At 42.2% G+C, this 18,000-nt stretch overlaps 1 protein-coding gene across 1 annotated transcript; it reads left to right on the top strand.

Moving 5' to 3' along the window:
* Positions 1-1,626: 1,626 nt before the first annotated feature.
* Positions 1,627-16,419, top strand: shoc1 (shortage in chiasmata 1). The gene is made up of 29 exons (XM_071897631.2): positions 1,627-1,652; positions 2,320-2,395; positions 2,505-2,634; positions 3,238-3,328; positions 3,441-3,574; positions 3,798-3,960; positions 4,600-4,705; positions 4,790-4,931; positions 5,027-5,137; positions 5,446-5,575; positions 5,960-6,054; positions 6,425-6,670; positions 6,941-7,020; positions 7,216-7,438; positions 8,327-8,536; positions 9,129-9,323; positions 9,427-9,519; positions 9,657-9,838; positions 10,189-10,258; positions 10,924-10,993; positions 11,547-11,722; positions 11,815-11,920; positions 12,269-12,380; positions 12,899-13,020; positions 13,238-13,325; positions 13,875-14,006; positions 14,469-14,618; positions 15,412-16,213; positions 16,334-16,419. Exons 1-29 carry the CDS (start codon positions 1,627-1,629, stop codon positions 16,417-16,419), a joined length of 4,347 nt encoding a protein of 1,448 aa, XP_071753732.2.
* The last annotated feature ends 1,581 nt before the right edge of the window (positions 16,420-18,000 follow it).

The following is an 18,000-nucleotide window of genomic DNA, read 5'->3' as shown; positions in this document are numbered from 1 at the left end:
GGGGGTGTGCATGTGGCAGCGGTGGAAAAAGTACTCAAATCCTTTACTAAAGTAAAAGTAGCAATATCATAATGGAAAAATACTTAATTAAAAGTGAAAGTCCTGCATTCAAAAATTTACTTCAGTAGAAGTACAGAAGTATTAGCAGTAAAATGTACCTAAGTATCAAAATTAAAAGTACTCATTTTGAAGAACGGTCCCTTTCAGAGTGTTAAATTATTGATGCATAAGAAGTATTTTAATGTTGTCGGTCTAATTGCTCTATATACTGTTGGAGAGTTTAAACTCTAACAATGCAGGTATTTTTTTCTGCAAAGTAACTAGTAACTACAGCTGTCAGATAAATGTAGTGGAGTAAAAAGTACAATATTTCCCTCTGAAATGTAGTGGGGGAAAAGTATAAAGTCTCATAAAAATGGAAATACTCAATTAAAGTGACAGCAGGCTACCTCAAAATTGTACTTAAGTACAGCACTTGAGTAAATGTACTTTGTTACTTTCCACCTCTGGTATGTGGTGGAGGTGGGATGTGTGCATGTGTGTGTGTGCCTTTGTTTGTGTATGTGCTTGCCATAGAGAGAGAGAGAAAATGCTGCTTTTATTAGAGTTAGTTAGGTGCAGTCTCATGTCAGTGTGAATTCATGCTATAGGTCCTCACTCCAGTGTGAGAAGATTTACTGTGATCCAGTAAACAGAAATTCCCAGACTCAGATATCACTGATGACGTCGAAGCCTCTTTAAATGGCAGCATCAAAAATACACCAACCTGAGGCATTTTCAGCTGAACAGTGACTGCTATTCTTTTTGAGTTTAATAGCCTAGACTGTGCCTTGAGGTAATGCACACACTTTACAAGCACATACACAGTGGTATTTTTAGAAACTCAGATAATAGAACGGACTATATGTCTAAGACACACATATACAACAGCAACGACCCAACCCAACTTTCAGAAATAGAACAGCAAAGATACTTTGTTTTTTTCACTTAACATCCGTCTTTGAAATACAATATAAGCCCCATTTTTATCCAAGTTTCTGTCTAATCTGATATAGAATTACTCCCTGTGTTGAAGGAAGTTAAAGCTATCTTATTAAAACTCCGGATACTGGCCTGGTTTCCTCATATTATTACATGTTTAGAATTTGATACTAAAAACCTGGACCAAAACAGAATGACCTTTATATGGTGTCTGTACAGATTCACTAGTCAACCTTTGTTGACTCTGTATTTTGATAGAATAGTGCCCCCTTGTGGTAAAACACAGACAACAAGCATCTGCAGAAGAAACCCATTGAAAAGCAGGAAAATGGCATTTCTAAAAGACAGTATATCCTTTTTATAAAGCTATAATGTGGATTCTTGTGCTGTCTTGCTTTCATACACCAACAACACATAACAACACAATTATCATTATTTAAGCTGGTTTACTCAGACTAAGGTTTATTCATTTTTTAATGCGTTTTTGTCATAACACCCACGATTTTATCTCATCTTTGATTACTTTCTTACCCGTAATTATGCCACTTGACTTCAAAATCATAGTTTTATGACAATACCAGTTCTTAGAGACAGCAGCTAATGTCTTTGATCTATTAAGTACCTTTTTACATATTTTTTCGTACCATGGTATTTGTACTATTACTGCCACGGTTGGATTTATCAGGTTTATTTAGTTATTTATTTTTACTGCTGAGTGATTCATCTTTCATTTTCTAATTCCTAGACGATCTTTGATATTGCATGTCACGAGCCTCACGAGTCAAAACCGCTCATTCGCCTGTCAAAACACTTTTAAATAAAACGTATGCCAATATGTAAGTGTCATATTGTTATATCTGTTCAAGTTTTGTGTGTTTAATTTGTGCTGTTGAAGCTCTACATGAGAATATTTTATTGGTGGAAATCTTTGGGGGGAAAAAATGATACGTTATATGAACGTTATAACGCTAAATTGGAAGTTGTTGTTAACCTAGTTAGCTAGCCTTCTGTAACTAACGTTAGCTAACAGTTAGCTAACCAAGCTAGAAGACCGTTAGCCTTGTCTTGTACTGTGATGATTACATTAAGTTTATGAGGAACTTATAGTCCTCTTTAGGGATGTAGTGAGTGGAGGGTAAACCCACCTAAACTGAATTTGAGTTTGACCTTTTTTAAGTTGACATATTTTGTTTATGACATGAAATTAATAGTGCATATAATAGTAAACATCCAACTGCTGTAGGTTAAGTCATAAGAAAAAACAAAGGCTGCCTCTTTATTTACCACTACATCCCTGGTCCTTTCCCATGTCATCCTCCACTATGCCTTGCTCTCCAGGTCTGAAAATGGCAGCTCTGTGTCAAGTGAAATCTTCTCTGCAATCAAATATAAAGCTCTTGACTATGTATGTGAGGTGAGTCTGTAGCTTATAGACTTTATTACAGAATTTCTGTTTGATCTGTCCTGCCTTGATGCCTCTTTCATACTCCCTTCCCCCGTTTCCCTCTCTGTCTTTATTTCAGACCACTACTACTCTGAAGGTAACAATGAACTGGTTGGCACTGCCACTGCCTTACCACACCGGTAACGGTGACCTTTACCCCCACACCGGTAACCTGCCTGAGATCACCTACAGGTCGCCGTGGATCAGAGGTACACTGGTTACTTGCACAACCTTCAGAGATACTCAGCGTCTAATACAATACTGTCCTACAAAGAGAAACAGCAGTAACTAATTTTGTTTTGTGTTTTATAGGTCAAAAGTCATGACTAGGTTTTAAATTCTATTTCAACAAAAACTATACCCATACATGCTATTAAATGATATGGCAGTCCATTTTGTACTAACAATACTATTTGTCAGGGAAGGAGATAAACTTTGAATTCATTTTTCTCAATTTTACAACAAAGACAGCCACTGCTCTTTGGCTTTGAAGGGCAGAATACATGGGTGAAGCGACTTCTGTTATGTCATTCTGCTTCAATAACATTGCACTGTACACACATGGCAGTCTATATGAGGCCATTTATCATGTGATGCTTATTAGATTGTGGTTTGCTGCTTCCTTGCTGCTGCTCCCAACAACCAACACCAATTTTCTCCAGTTGCTTTGGTTGTACTCAGCAAAGCTCACAGACAAACTGTTTGACCGCATAACTGCATGTAACTCACATGATATGACTGATTCCTGACTGAAGGATTTGTATTAATACATTGTAACACCATTGTAACGGTATACCTGATGCACTCGACAGGAAAGGTGATCTCCACCTGCAAACTCTTTGTCGGTGGATCTGTGCTAGACGATCTAGGAGGGAAGGGACAGCCAATTAATTCACTAGAAAGGTACTGGCACTTTCAAACAGAAGTTATAAATTGCCTTACTGTGCACCCTTTCCTTCCATTAGGTTAAACTACAAGCCCAGTTGTTTTGATTAAAAGTTTTTGTATGTTCCAGGTTGGGTGTCACTGTGAGCCAGGTGAAAGGGGATCTAGAAGAGGTGATACCCAGTTCAAATCCTAACTCTCAAGAGGATCTAGACCTGGATGATGCCTTTTCCCTCTTAAAGGAGTCAAAGGTCAATGATCCATGTCAGGAATCCTTTTGCAAGTGCACAACAGACCAGATGTACTCCATTAATAATAACATGGGTAAGTTATAGAAGTGATATGCTTCAGTCCTTATAGAATTGCCTTATTTCAGTTATTTGAGCATTCCCACATATATTGGATGCATGATTGTTTAGAATAGACTGACCATACTGTGGAAATGCTTTATTGGAAACATGTTGAGGATTGATTAAATCTTTCAAAGATCTGCGGCTGCCAGAAGAGGTTATGCTTGTTGATCACCTGCCACAGTTTAAGAGACATTTGCCCACATTGAAAGCCAAGCTGTCCAGGCTGAGGAACCTGCCTGTGGCCGACCCTCTGCTCAGCTCCACAGGAGACACTCTGTCTGAGGACTCCATATTCAGGTGAAACTTTGCTATAGCATTTTATTTTGAAAAACTTTGACCAAAAGTCTAATCTTAATTCTTGCTGGCTTGCTACTAGTCAGATGAGCAGTTGAGGATGTACTGGCAGCAGTATTGTCCCCGTGGTGCAAAGTTAACACCAGCCACAGCAGTGAAATGCAGGTAAACTCTGACTAGCTGCTAAGTTTGTTGACTCTCCCAGCCACTTTAGCAGGGAGCCAGCCATCGCTCAGAAGTCCCATTCATCGTATCGTAGTTGGCTGTTAAAATAGAGAGAGAGATGCAGCAGCTGCAGTACTTTCTTCAGTATGGTATTATGAATATTTTGGTACAACACGGCCAACAGTTACCATTTGTGTGTACATTATATTACTGCTTGAGTGGGAAATTACCACCAGACAGCAGTCAAATGATGGTAAATGTTGACTAAGGCCAAGTTTGTCTCATCATCCACTTTCCTTTTGTATTCTTAAAATCATAGTTTGCTGGTTAAATAGTCAAGTTGGCTGGTGCATTTTGGCATTCACCAGCTACTGTGGCAGGTGGACAAAAAAGTTACTTTACTGCCCTGATTGCCCCATTCATTTCCTAGTTTAGGTTAATCATAATGTCACAACCTAACAGATTACAACCTTTCAGGCACTGTGCGTCTTATGAAACACCTCCTGATGTACAGACCAGTGACATCCAGACCTGTTCAAATATTTATGAGGAGTTTGGCAAAGAGACACTGATAAACGAAGAGGTAATCAAGACAGATAGATAGAGAGCAAATGATTTGGTTATGTATGAAATTACTTTCACTTACCGCTGATCGTTTCCTCTGTAGTCTCTACTGTTACCTGTTGAACTGGACACCTTCACACTGAACCGAGAAATTTGCACCCTCTTTCCAAGCATTTGGGGTGTTATGAGTGTTGCTCCTGAAGTGATGGAGGAACAACTTCCAATCCTGGATGTGCTTCATAAAGGTGAGAGGGATGGAACTGTTTTTAAGAGCAAATGGCAAATAGGAAAGAGCTGTACCACATAGAAAAGCAAACTGACAGTCCTGTTTTTGTTTCAGCTTCTCCTTCAGCTGCATTATTAGCAGTGGACATTTCCCAGTTTGACGTACCACAGGAGCCCACCGCTGACTGCAAGGTGAATGGAGGCCTAATAGACTCCCAGTCAGCAGGTACAAGTCAGTCAACATGCACATAATGTAATTTCTCAGTTGTGTTATTCAGTGAATATATAGTTGATGCTTCAGCCAGGACCTACAGGCCTACAGACCACGGGCTGGTTCATCTCAAAATTCACCAGTCACTTTCACTATTTTACCAGCCAACTAGATTTTTAAAATAAAATAGGACCTCCAAACAATTTATGGTTGTCTTCCAGAGTGGCTGGTAGAGTAGACAAATTTACAAGGATCTGGCTGGTGGCTGGAGGTAGTTTCCTCCCCATGGTCTCAGCTATGCTTGAACTAAATTTCTCTCTAAGGACGCATGGTGCTTCCTACTGAAATGGAGCTGGACATCACTCTGTCCTCCACTTCCAAGGCCAGTCTAACCCTTCTCTGTCTGTCCATTTCTGAGCTCCAAGAGGAACAGTTGTCTCCGCTCTGCAGACGGTGAGTAATAACAGGTCACCACATGGTCAAACTGCTGATAGACTAGATATCATGGTGAGATTTGTCCTGGTGGAGGAAACAAAACAAAACAAGAGGCTTATACAAAAGAAATCTCACCTCAAATCAAAGAAAAGCAAACACAGCTGAATTGGAAAGCAAAACAAAATGCAACAAGGTGGAAAATGGTAGAATCTCAAAATGCATAAAATGACAAGGGAAATAAAATACATTTAAATAGCTCTGATAGAAAAATACAGTCATAGGGGAAGTGAGATTATGGTAGCGATTATCCTTGCTATATTTATCACTGTGCAAATGAACTAAATTACAGGCTCCTACCATGAAGGAAATCAAGTTCTTGTGATACTAATGATTGTTATGTAGATATTTGGTGTCAGAGAGAGATCAAAAGCAGATGGAGCTGGCACTTTGGAAGGCAGAGAAGCACCCAACCTTTGTGATGGGCTTTCTGTTGGCAGGTAATAGCAAAATTTAGGTGTAGAGTTTGTATGAATGCAGTAATTGTAGTCATTAATTGCATTAATTGCACTAATTATATTGCAAACAACGCTCATATAAGCTCATTGTTTAGCATATTCCTGGTCAGTTTAATTTCTAATGCGTTGTTTATTTATCAGCAAGCAGTATTTGTTGAACACTTGATTGCAAATTTTGACATTTTTAGCCTGGGTGCCCCAGTGGGAAATGAACCATGGCAGTTTTGGTGTCATGCTCTAACCATTGAGCTACACAGGACCACCAAATCAAACATATTGTACTGAACCTCTGTACATTACCCATTGAGCTACACAGGACATTAAAAATCCAAACTGCTCTATTTTCCGTCAGAGCCTCAAGTATGTGAAGCAGCTGTCGAGTTCCAGCCTCTGTCTGAAGCCCTGAAATTACTTAAGATAAATAAAGACGGTTTTGTCAGTGTCGGTGACAAACTGCAGTCCCAGACGGGGACAGGGGTGCCACAGGTGTATCTGTCCCGCTCCCGTGAGTTCACAGAGAGCATGAGCCCCGAGTTTCGTGCTGCCAAGGTGGATAAGGTGGAAGACTTCACAACACTGTCCCCCCACTGCATAGAATGTGAGTTGAGTCGGTTCAGTATTTTTTCTCTTCAGGTTTCTTAGAGTATATGAAGAGGATGGCTGTACGTTGTCTCTATGATCTGAATGTCATTTTCATGAAAGCATATTTTATTTATAGTGAACGTGTATTGCCTATTTTTATGTTGTTTTATGCCTCACCAGACTTCCCGTTTAGGACCATAAAAGTCTTGTGTTTTAAGTTGAATTTGGGATCATTGCAGCAAATTTCTTACATACACTTCCATGCCTTTGTCCCCATCGCCTCCAGTTCCAGTCAGCGGGGTCGGACTCAGATCCATCCTGAAGAATCCCTTACATCCAACTCCATCATCTCACCTGGAGAAATCTGCAAGTGCTGTTTCTCCTGCTGAAGCTGCTACAAGTGTTTCCCCTCACAAAAAATACGATACTTCTGGGAACACCTTCTCGGCGCACACCATCACCACAAATAATGAGAAAGAAAGCACTGGAACCACCAATACTCTAGAAGACAGCACTGGAAAGATATTTTCAGTATGTGCAACAATCTCCTCCTCTCTTAAGGAGGACATCAGAGACGAAGGTGAGAGCCGACCAGAGCAGATTGCCTCGGTTCCCAAACACGGCATCCTTCCCAGACTCGGTGTGAGAGACAATCACAGGAGTCTCCCAGCAGCCAGACATCCACCACAGAAAGACCTGGACCCTCTGTCCACCTTCATGATGCTGAGGTCCCAGCTGAGAGCCTCTGTCCCCGGATTACCTCAGAACTGTGCCAGCACTCCAGGTAGACTACGGGATTGCTGTGTGGCTGATTTGGTTGGAATGACTGAATGGATTTAGCCTTTGTTGGTCGATTCTTAAAAGCAGCCCGAAGCCAATTTTCATAGCTCCCTCCCAGTTCTTGCAGCCATTCTACCGTACAGTTTTCCTGCCACAACATTGGCATTTTTAGTATGCAACTCAAGAGCCTGTAGTCAGCTCCATCAAATTATTAAAGTGCATCATCACCAACAAGGGTCTTAGCAGCACACTCAATCAGAAGAAGGTAAGGTTAAGATAATACACAAGTTAAAAAGATATAAAAGAATAAAACAAGATAGAAAAAATAAATAAGACAAAACAAGCAGTATAACCACGAGTGCGTGTTAACCATGCACTCATGGTTCATTAACAGGTCAGTGGTAGTCATTAGACATTGTTAGTCCAGCCAGTTGGGTAAGTAGGTATAAGGTAACACTAGCGTCAGCCTACATTTCGCTCCACCACTTAGAATTTTGTATTAACACAGTAGTCAATCCCGGCTCAGCTGGTATGGTCCAAGATGGCAGCACACCAGCAAAAACTAAAAGGAGTTATAATCTAGTGGCCAATTTTGAACCATTAGATTATTTAATTGAGATATCATTGCCTCATTTTAGAAATGTGAATAATTCACTAGTTTGCGTGTGTGTTGTGTCTGGCCAACACACACTAATGCAACATCCCCCTGATCAATCAAGACTTGGCTTTATGCCTGAATTTTAACAATAAAATTCCACGGTCAAAGTGAAATCAAATTCAAACCTGTTTGTGACTGTAAGTTACTTCACTTCGATTACATTACACTGGTCTAAAGGTTGAAAGACTTGCACTGTCATATATCTGTAACCTCACCTTACCCTGTGTTTATTAGTACCAAAGGTGAAACAACAAATGCCACAGCCTGATCTGCAGCCTACTCCAGAGCAAGAGCTAGACAGGGGGCCTATGTATATGAGTGGCGCTGTCGCAGGAAATACTACCAGAGAGCAGAAACCAGGCAGTCAGCCAATCAGTCAGACTGTCTGTCAACCTGTGCCTCAGGACAGGCCGGGCAGCAAAGTTGTACAGGTCCAGGCTACAGGTACGACACATTCCCAGCACTATCGCTTCATCTACAACTGCCAAATGAGAGTGCAATACATTATCTTTGTTGGCAAAAGCAGGTATAAATGGAGCATCGCATTAGTTCAGGCAGAACACTGAAGTCGTGCACACCAGCTACCCCATCCAAACAACACATCAGCTGATCAGTACCAGCTGACTCTCAATCACCAATCACATTCAAACAAGTCAATGAAGCGGTCTTTATAATCTGACAGCTCACACTCTCACTCTATTGTTCATTCATGCCACTGCTGCTGTAGACCAGGTTTCTGCAAAACTCCCTCCACCGCCCCAACCTCTTCCTGCTGTTAATCTGTACACAGGATGTTTGTGCAAGCTATCTCTGAATTATGTATGGTTGTATGTTATGGTTTTCATATTATATTGAATGATATACTTTATATCTACTATGCCTTTGGGGGTTTATTGCGCACCACGCAGAAATACAACCGTATAACCATTTGTTGAAATAAATGGTCCAAACTCCTTTCACGCAAGCGTCTGGCTGAACTTCAGATGCTGTTGGAAGTTTGTATTTGTTACCCCCATGTTCTCCCGCTCCCTTGCAGAGAGCCAGTGGCGTGCCTACTGTGAGCTGCTGGCCTTTGCTCAGCCCCGTCTGTGCAGAGCCAGGGAGCTGGGCCTCAACTCGCCGGCCTGGGGAGACTTCAGCAGCCTGGCCCCAGACCAAACCCACTTCCTCCTCAAGCAGCAGGAGAAGCAGCTCTGCACGACACAGGGACACGGCGAGGAGCTAGTCAGAGGTTTTATTTAGAGCATGGAACTGTTTAGTATGCAGCTATTAATCCAGTAAATCCACGTTCGAAGCGTGTAAAATCCCACTGCTGTCCTGTTGTTGCATTGCAGATCAGGAACTACTTTTCAACCAGGTTGCCCTGATCCATGTGCTGGTGACAGTCAGGGATCTGCTCCTGAAGTGTAACCTCAGCACCGCTGTGGGTCAGTAACAACGTGCAACCATTGCTGACAGGTCAAAACATTGACTCCAGTTTTGAGGATCTTCATATTTTTCATTTAACATAAGCATTGTGATATTTACAACCTTTTCTTCTCTTTATGTCTGGTCTTGCAACAAGAGTACCTGGCCAGGGCAGCGGAGGCGTGTGCAGGTCAGAGTCTGGAGCAGCTGGTGAGGAGGCTACGGATCCTCCTCTTCCTCGGTCACAGGAACCAGGAGGCCAACCTCAAACTGCTGCAGCTGCAGGACCAGCTGGCCGCATGGCTACACAGCAGGAAGGGACACAACACCATGGACAAAGTCAGTGTTCACATCAAGAGCAAAGCTATGCCCAGTTCTTGGGCTGTACAATTAATTGTGTATAATCATATAATCACAACTTTAATAATTTGGAGATATTGAAACATCCTATTTTGTTTCATTTCATATAAAATAGTCAAGAATGTTGATGTAAGATGCAAAAAGTGCAGTAAAATAATTTTGTTCAAGATCATTAAGACAGATAATCATGACTGATAATCATGATCACATCAGAAAAATGGGGATTATCATTTTATCCATAATCACACAGTTCTACCTGTGTCCATAATATTTTTCTTATTCATTCTTGAAAGACCCACTGTGATCCTGGTTGATGTGTTTTGTTGCAGGTTCTAGTCATAACAGTGGACTCTGACGATTCCAGAACCACGCTCACCAAAGGCCTGAGCCAAGTGACTGGTAAGGAACTCTTCATCTCTTTCAACCAACATCTTATCGACACCAGTTCAACTGCATGTACTGACATAATGACCTCATTTGATCTGATTGTGTGTTTGTGCCTGTGTGTGGGTATGTATGTGAGTCCTATTATCCAAGACAGACAAAGGGCATAGCCTACAAACTAAATCATTTTTTTTTGTCTTGTGGAGCAGCATTGAAAATAACCATCAATAAACTACTAATGATGTCAGCAAGTATCACTTTGGTTACTTTAGTGAGGTTTAAAGCTACAATACACTGGGTGACTTTGCACACTGGCGGCTCCAAATGGCAGCAAGAGGTAACTATTTAAAAAATTTGAACCTCAATACCCAGAAATGATGTAACCTGACATCAGTAAACTGCACACAGCACGCTCATGTTTAAAAACTTCTCCATTGCAGCCCCACTTTGTGATATAGGCTGATAAGACATGTGTATTTTTCCATAAAAATCTTGCCTAGTGCAGTTTAATATGCATGCTTAAATCTAGACTAAAGAATCCAGTAGACTATAATTTCACAGCTTGCATTATCACTTTAAATCGTGTTATCACAGGCATCACAATAACCCGTCATGAGCCAAAGCAGCTTCTGTAATCTAGTTTGCAGTTAAATATCTTTAAGTTTTGTTTGTCATCTCAGGTGCAGCTGTAACTGCGGTGTGTCCCGAAGAGGTCAAGACCAAATTGTTTGGTGCCAGAGTGGTCAACAGGTGGGTTTGTAGTGTCTGCATCATGGAAAATGTACAGTTGTTTGCCAATCTTCTGTATTCATTACAAATTGAATTGTAAGCAGCACTCATTTATGCTCACAGTTCAGCATATTCCTCTTAAGTTTCATTCAGATTGTTGTCAGGAGACACTAGTCCGGTGTTAATTTCCAACTTGGCTTTGATTTTATGTGTACAACAAATGATAATTCAAATAAAAGATAGACAATGCTTCTACTTGGTTTTGGTATGTGGGTACGGTGCTCTTTGGTTTGGGGTTGTTGCTTAATGAAAAAGGGAGGAATTCCAAGGCATTCTTCAACCAAAATTTAAAAAGCCTTTATTCTATGGCTATGGTTCAAAATAACACATCAACAGCAAATCCCAACTCCAACACGTTTCGGCCATGGGAGTATCATACCACACTGCATGAAGAAGTTGAAGAGTGCCTTGGAGCGCATTCCTTTTTCAACAAATGGTAATTGTTTGGCCATGCTGTAGCAAAATATTCACTTTGTCACTTTGAGAAAGCCCTCCATCTCTCCTCTTTCACCAGCGTGCGTGACAGTGTGTGTGTGGTGGTGTGTGGCCAGCATATAGGCGCAGACTTCCCCTGGCAGTGTTTCTCCCTGGTGGTGGAGTACGACCATTCAGGCCAATCTCCATGGGCCGCCGTCTGCAGAGAGAGGAGCATCAGCCACCTCACCTTCCACACCGTCCTCCTCAACGCTGGTCAGTTATCAGAGGATATACTTATTTTACACTATTGCAAGTTTGTTAGGAAGAGTAAAGTGATGTTTTGTGTGTGTGTGCTCCCCCAAAAGAGAGTGATACAGCCTCTTGGTGCCTGGAGGACAACGTGCCCTATGTGTTGTTTGTGACTGAGGGGCTTCTCAACTGTCCGTTGCTGCTACAGATACTGGAGTCAACGTAAGCCTTCCCTTTCATTCAGTCAAGTCTAATCCCACTGAGCAATTTTAATTTGATTAGCCATTTAAAAGCCGTCTAAATGGTTATAGACTTCTAGGCTAAAAGTAGGCTACATAGGGTTTAAGTGTTGCTGTTTCTGAACACAGAGGACATGTGGGCTCTTCATTTAGCCACTGGTTGAGATTTTGGGGTGAAGGCAGTACATCATAGATTGCAATGAAATCCCTTCACAAAACACATTTTACAGACAGGCTTTTATATAATTTGTTTTTACCATATTTACCAGTGATGATAAGCTGTGAGTTAGATGCCACATAGTGGTGTGTGTTTGTGTGTGTTGTGCTGTAGGTTTAATATTACCGTGTTGGAGAGGAGTCACTGTCCGTCCTTGCAGATGCTAGGCGGGACCCATCACTATGCTGTGATCACAGTGGACGAGAGCACCGCTATCATCATTCAGGTACTGTAGCGGAGATACTGCAGCCGAGAAGGTTAGAAAAGCGGCTTGCAACTGAAGCAGATCATCAGTTGGAATCCCAAATGATCTAAGCTCCCAAAATAACTACTGCTGAAGTGCCTTTGAACACGGCACTTTATCCCCAGTGCAGCCGCTGACTGTAGTTGTACTGTGAAACTTCCAGGTTCGAAAGGCCGCAACTATGTGAGTGTGAAGCAGAATGATGCTGAAAGAGAGTGACTTTCCATGGATAAATATATGTTAAAGAAAAAAAGATGCAGGCCACTCTAAGAGTAGATTGTAATATTTGTTTATTTTAATCCTGACAGGTGCCTAGATCTGGGACCTCTCTCTGCCTGCTTTGACGTTGGATTTCCTCATTCTCTTTGTCTCCCTCTACTGAGCTTCTTTGGCATTGCACAGAAATTCTGAAGACCAAAATCTCCATCCTGACAGGCAACAGACCTGTTCTTGATGTGTTGCCAGTAAGTGTGTGTGTGTGTGTGTGTGTGTGTGTCTAGGAGCAGGAGGAGCTGTCATGGGAGCGGGCCTGTGAGCGAGTGGTGATGAGACTGACTGCTCTGTCTCTGCAGTACAGCTGCTGCTGGCTCATCCTGCACTGCCCAGACAGCCAGAGTGGGGGGTCAGTGTCCACACACACACACACGCACACACACACACACGCACACACACACACACACAGATTTTAGGCATTTAAGCTGACACTTATCCAGAGCGAGTTAAAATTGAAGTAACAATAGGCTTAAATTTCTAGATCTCTACACACACTCACTCACGCTCTTTCACTCTAACACACGCACAAAGGCTCACCATCACTGCTTGTGTCTGTGCAATGGCAGCTTTTCCAGCGAAGCCTTCAGCAACCTGGTGTTGGTATACTCATCTCTGGTGCTGTTCGGCATGAAGTCAGAGGATCTAGACGTAAAGGTACAACACATGAAATAGTCTGAACTGTTGCCATTTTTTCCCCTGTGTGTCCTTGCTGTCATATGATCTCAACAGGGTGGGAAATTATCACCAGCCACATGCTGGTAAATTTCAGCTATGGCTGGTAAGTCTGTCTATTCCTTCTATCATATAATTTGGAGGTCCTATTCAATTCTAAAAATGTAGTTGCTGGTAAAATAGTTGAAGAGACTCGTTACTATTTGGCTGAACCAGCCATTTACATTTAAGGCTGATACTTTTACAGAGGGATGTAGAGTCAGTGGGTAGGTAGGGGGTGCAGTGCCTTGCTCAAGGACACTTCAACAGGACACATGGCTGTCATTAGGGGCATTGGCTGTTATGAGGATCAAACCTGTGACCTTTCAGTTGCAGTTGCACTCTAACTACTAGGACACCGTGCAACCACTGTGCCTGATTCAATAACATTAGTTTCCTCCCCTGTGTTGTATTAAGAATATTTTGATACACCATGGCCAACAGTTACAATTTGTTGTATATTATTGTTGAGTTTCCTGCCCTGTCTGTCAGGTGCTGATAGTGTCGGAGGTGCTGGAAATAGCCAAGTGGATCAGCCAGATCTGCTTCCACAGTCTGGCGGCCAGTGACAGGGATCCTCTCCGCTACCTGGACAGAGACTGGCTGGCTGTGACGCCCTCAGAGGTGAACACCACATCACAAAAACAAAGACATTCACAGAGGGAGCCATTGGAGAAAAGACCCACATTTTACTGCATGGATGCGTAATCATCCCCGGGAAATGTTTGGAATAAAAAAAAAAAAGTTTTTCTCTCTTTTTAGCCATCGGAAGTTTCAAGGATTTGTCTAGTAATTAGTTGGTTGAGAGGCATTAGAGTTTTTCTTTGGTTTTATTGTATAACACTCCAGAAGGAACTGACTGCAGTATAGATGCAGGGTAAATGCATAAAGAAAGGCGTCTGCAATGGCTGTCACTTTAGCTTTTAATTCAAGGGCACTAACATATAACACCATAACAAAAAATTTTCACCAAAGAGTGATGCATGTGATTTTTTTTTTTCTCATGTCCTATGAATATAAAGTCTCTGGATACATGTTTGTGTGCTGCTGTGTGTGTATATATATTTCTTTCCCTCTCCCTACTAGGAAGAAAAGTGTCTGTTGCAGTTCCCATGCATGAACCCCCTGGTCAGTCAGCTGATGCTGAGCAGGGTCCTGTCCATCCAGTGGCTCCTGGGGGCCTCGTTCTCCCAGCTGAAGGAGCTGCTACCTGAGGTGCCACATAAAGTCCTCAAGGTGAGCCGGGATACATAACCACGCACACCGTCATCTCGTATAGCCATGTCCAGTATTGCAGATGTCAGTGGTTCTCTACCTGGGGGTTGAAACCTCCCCAGAGGGTTGTAAGATGTTTTATGGATTTTGGAATAAATATATTTCTAATAGACAAATCTATTCAACCATATGATGTTTTTAATCTTGAATGCCCATTTCCTTTTGAGATAATGTTTTCAGCCTCTAGCATTCTTCCAATAATTAATCAAACAAAATACCCTTAAACAGAAAATACAGTTCATTTGGTACCAAAGGTCATTCTGAGTATCTTGCAACAGGGGATCATAAGAAGGCGTTGCTTCATTTTTAGGGGTCACAAGCAGAAAAAGTTGAGAACCACTGTCTAATGTTGAGTGCTTTAAGGATAATTCCTGGATAATTATTTTTTTTAATGTTCAAATGGTTCTTGAATAGTCTAAGAACCTGGTGAAATTGCAATGCATGGTTAGGATCTCTGGTAGTAGCCTGCTCCTAACCGCGGTGTGTTTAAAATTTTGGGCAAAATCATTACATTTAACATGAAACAAAGTAGTGTTTATGATTTAATATGATTTTGGGTGATTTGAAAAAGAATTACACAACATTGTCACAGTTCCCAAAAATGATCCTACTAGTGTGTCACAATTATATTTGATGTGAAACTTTACCATGAATCACAAATGCCAAATGTCTACATGAATTTGTATCCACAATGTGTAGATCTTTTCATGGGCAGTGCAGCATTTAACGGCCTCTTTCCCCTTCCTGGTTTCAGCTCTTCAGTGACACCACTTCGCTGTACAAACTGACCACAGCCCACAGCCAGCCTGAGCCAGAGGCAGCATTCCCCGAGAAAGACCACCATCCACCAGACAGTCCCTGGACCAGCAGTAGGGACCTCCAGCACACACACTCTACCCTCCAACCAGAACCATTCGGTACCGACCACAGCGCCGACTTCCTGTCTGGGGCTGAGAGTGTAGCAGGCAGCTTCTGTGAGCAAGACCCGGGCATGACCACGCAGGATGGCAGTGCAGATTTCCAAGTTGACCCGAGTTGCTCCTTTGACACCCATTACCAGAAGAGCTGGACCAACGGTGATCCATGGAAAGACGAGGAGGAGGGCGAGCGGAAGGAGGTGAAGTCTGCTAGCTGGAGCAGAAGAGGGAGAGCAGTGGGAAGAGTTACAGAACGAGGAAGCGACGAGTGGCTGCAGAGGGCTCAGAGAAACCGCGACGCCTACGCCGAGCGCCTACACACGGCCGCTGACAATCCTTTCGAAATGGAGTCCGCATTCAGTTTCGGTGCCAGCCTGCAGCAGCCGGCCTACTCCGACGACGGTCAGATGTTCTCCTACACTGCAGCCTACAGTGACCTCCAGCTTCCAGATAGCTGCTACACTGCCTATGGCCTGAGCTCCCCTACAGGAGTCGTACCGTGGGTCGGAGGTCACAGTGGCAGTGACAGTCCCTCCAGTAGCACAGGGACGGCAAGAATTTCCCCTAACTACGGCTCCAAATGCTGGATGGGACAAGAGAGGAAGAGGAGCGGAGAGGTCGCAGGCTTGGTTGGCACAGGTGTATAAGAGCTGAGTTAAAGTTTCGTCAAAGTGTCTGTTTTTGCTCTATGTGTAGAAGAAGTCAGTGTATTTTTTGCTGATTAATTGATATATATATTTGCTCGTGTTTGTTTTGCAGTGCTGACACCGTTGAAGAAGGGGAAGCTGAGCTATGAGAGGGTGCCTGGCAGAAGCGATGGACAGACGAGGCTTCGGTTTTTCTAGGCAGGACTGCCATGTTCTTGTGGCCTTAAATGAGTTGAATTTAAATTATCAAATTAAATAATTCTAAATTTTAAGTCCAAGTTTTTCCTGAGATAAAGTTAAGTGATGTTTTTCTTTTGCTTACCTTAAACACAAATGTGAGCCTGGTTTGAAATTTAAATGAAACTGTAAATTAACTCCAAAAAGTGTCAATACCAAACAAAATTTTGCATTTGTCTATAAATGCTTCGAATTAACTGACAACATTTTAGACAAATTAATTCTAGTTGTAACGGTCAGCAGAGCTTTTGTTCAGTCCTGTGTTTTTTTCTCTGCAGCAGGTGGATGCTGCAACAAAACCTAAATTGTGGTGAAGCGCGGTAGTTGTTGACCAACAATCAGAAGGCAGATGCTGCATTGCTGCTGCATTTTACAACACCAAAGTAAATCTTTAGCATTTTGAATGAGCACTAATTTAATTCACAGCATATCAAACCAGATTTATCAGTTTGGAGTATATATTCAAAAAGAAAATGTCTTTATTATATGTACTATTACACGCATTATGCTTATTATATATTTGAAATCCCATTATACTTTAGTATTAACATAAATTATAACCAAATTAGATGTTTTCCAAACAAGGTTAGATTAAACATCGAGATAGATTACTACTGTGTGTGCATTTTTTATTTTTTTTCCATAAAGAGCATGCTCAATATTGAAAAACAAATTCTAATTGTGAGTTGGGATTGGGGGAGCGGGGGGTCTTTCCCAGCTAAACTGATAAAGTCTCTCTTATTTTAGCAGCTCAAATGGTAGGGTTTTTTTTTTTTTTTTTCATTTAGTGAAGCAATCCCCTTATCAGCGTCTCTCAGCATGTGGAGAGAGTGCTTATCTTCACGAGCCAGCAGAGTGAAGCCAGCTCCCTCAGGAATGATCCCCAGACAAAGACGGCCCCGGGGACATCGACTCCGAGCCTCCCTGCCTCCCCTCCTCTGGCCATCCGTATCCGATGCTGGCTCGCCACCATCAATAACCCCCTAGCCTTTTTTACACCGCATCTACTCTCTCTCTTTCTCTCTGGCCTTACCGCCTTCTAACAAGCACAGGCCAAACAAAAAGACGGCCGAAACCGTTTGTTTTTAAATGGCACAGGAACAAAAGCCGTGTGCAAGATGGTTAAAGGAGTCCCCACATGGAAGCTAGGTAAACAGTGGAGTAATGGTGCGGTAATTGCCCCCTACCATGCTTTGCCCCTGGACTGAATAGAACAGGAGACATATTGTGGGAATTAACAGGCTGTTTAAACCAAAGCCATCCTTTAGAGCTGGATCCGACTCTGGCTACTGCTCTAAAGGTCAGACTGCCGTTATCTTTAATCGCAGGCAGCAGTTAACCGTTTGTCACCTGTGTGTTTCCTCTCCTCTATAAATAAGACCCAATGGAGGTCTATTACTGTGACCCTTGATAGACATTTTTTGTCAAAACTGTTTTTAGATAAGATTGATGGACGAATTGTCACAGCAGCAACAAACCTGGGACACAATGAACTTCATAACAAAATGCTATGAGAAAAGCTAATGAAGAAATAAGATGCTC

This window comes from Centroberyx gerrardi, chromosome 8 (assembly GCF_048128805.1).
Source record: "Centroberyx gerrardi isolate f3 chromosome 8, fCenGer3.hap1.cur.20231027, whole genome shotgun sequence".
NCBI classification, from domain to species: Eukaryota; Metazoa; Chordata; class Actinopteri; order Beryciformes; family Berycidae; genus Centroberyx; species Centroberyx gerrardi.
The sequence above is the reverse complement of the archived record's forward strand: the minus strand, read 5'-3'. Positions and strand labels throughout refer to the sequence as shown.

Excerpts from the sequence above, each read along its gene's own strand:
- shoc1 (XM_071897631.2), top strand. The coding sequence starts at position 1,627 with ATGGTATTTGTACTATTACTGCCACG. Across the intron at positions 5,576-5,959 it reads TTGTCTCCGCTCTGCAGACG|ATATTTGGTGTCAGAGAGAG; the intron begins GTGAGTAATAAC and ends ATTGTTATGTAG. Across the intron at positions 9,520-9,656 it reads TAACCTCAGCACCGCTGTGG|AGTACCTGGCCAGGGCAGCG; the intron begins GTCAGTAACAAC and ends TCTTGCAACAAG.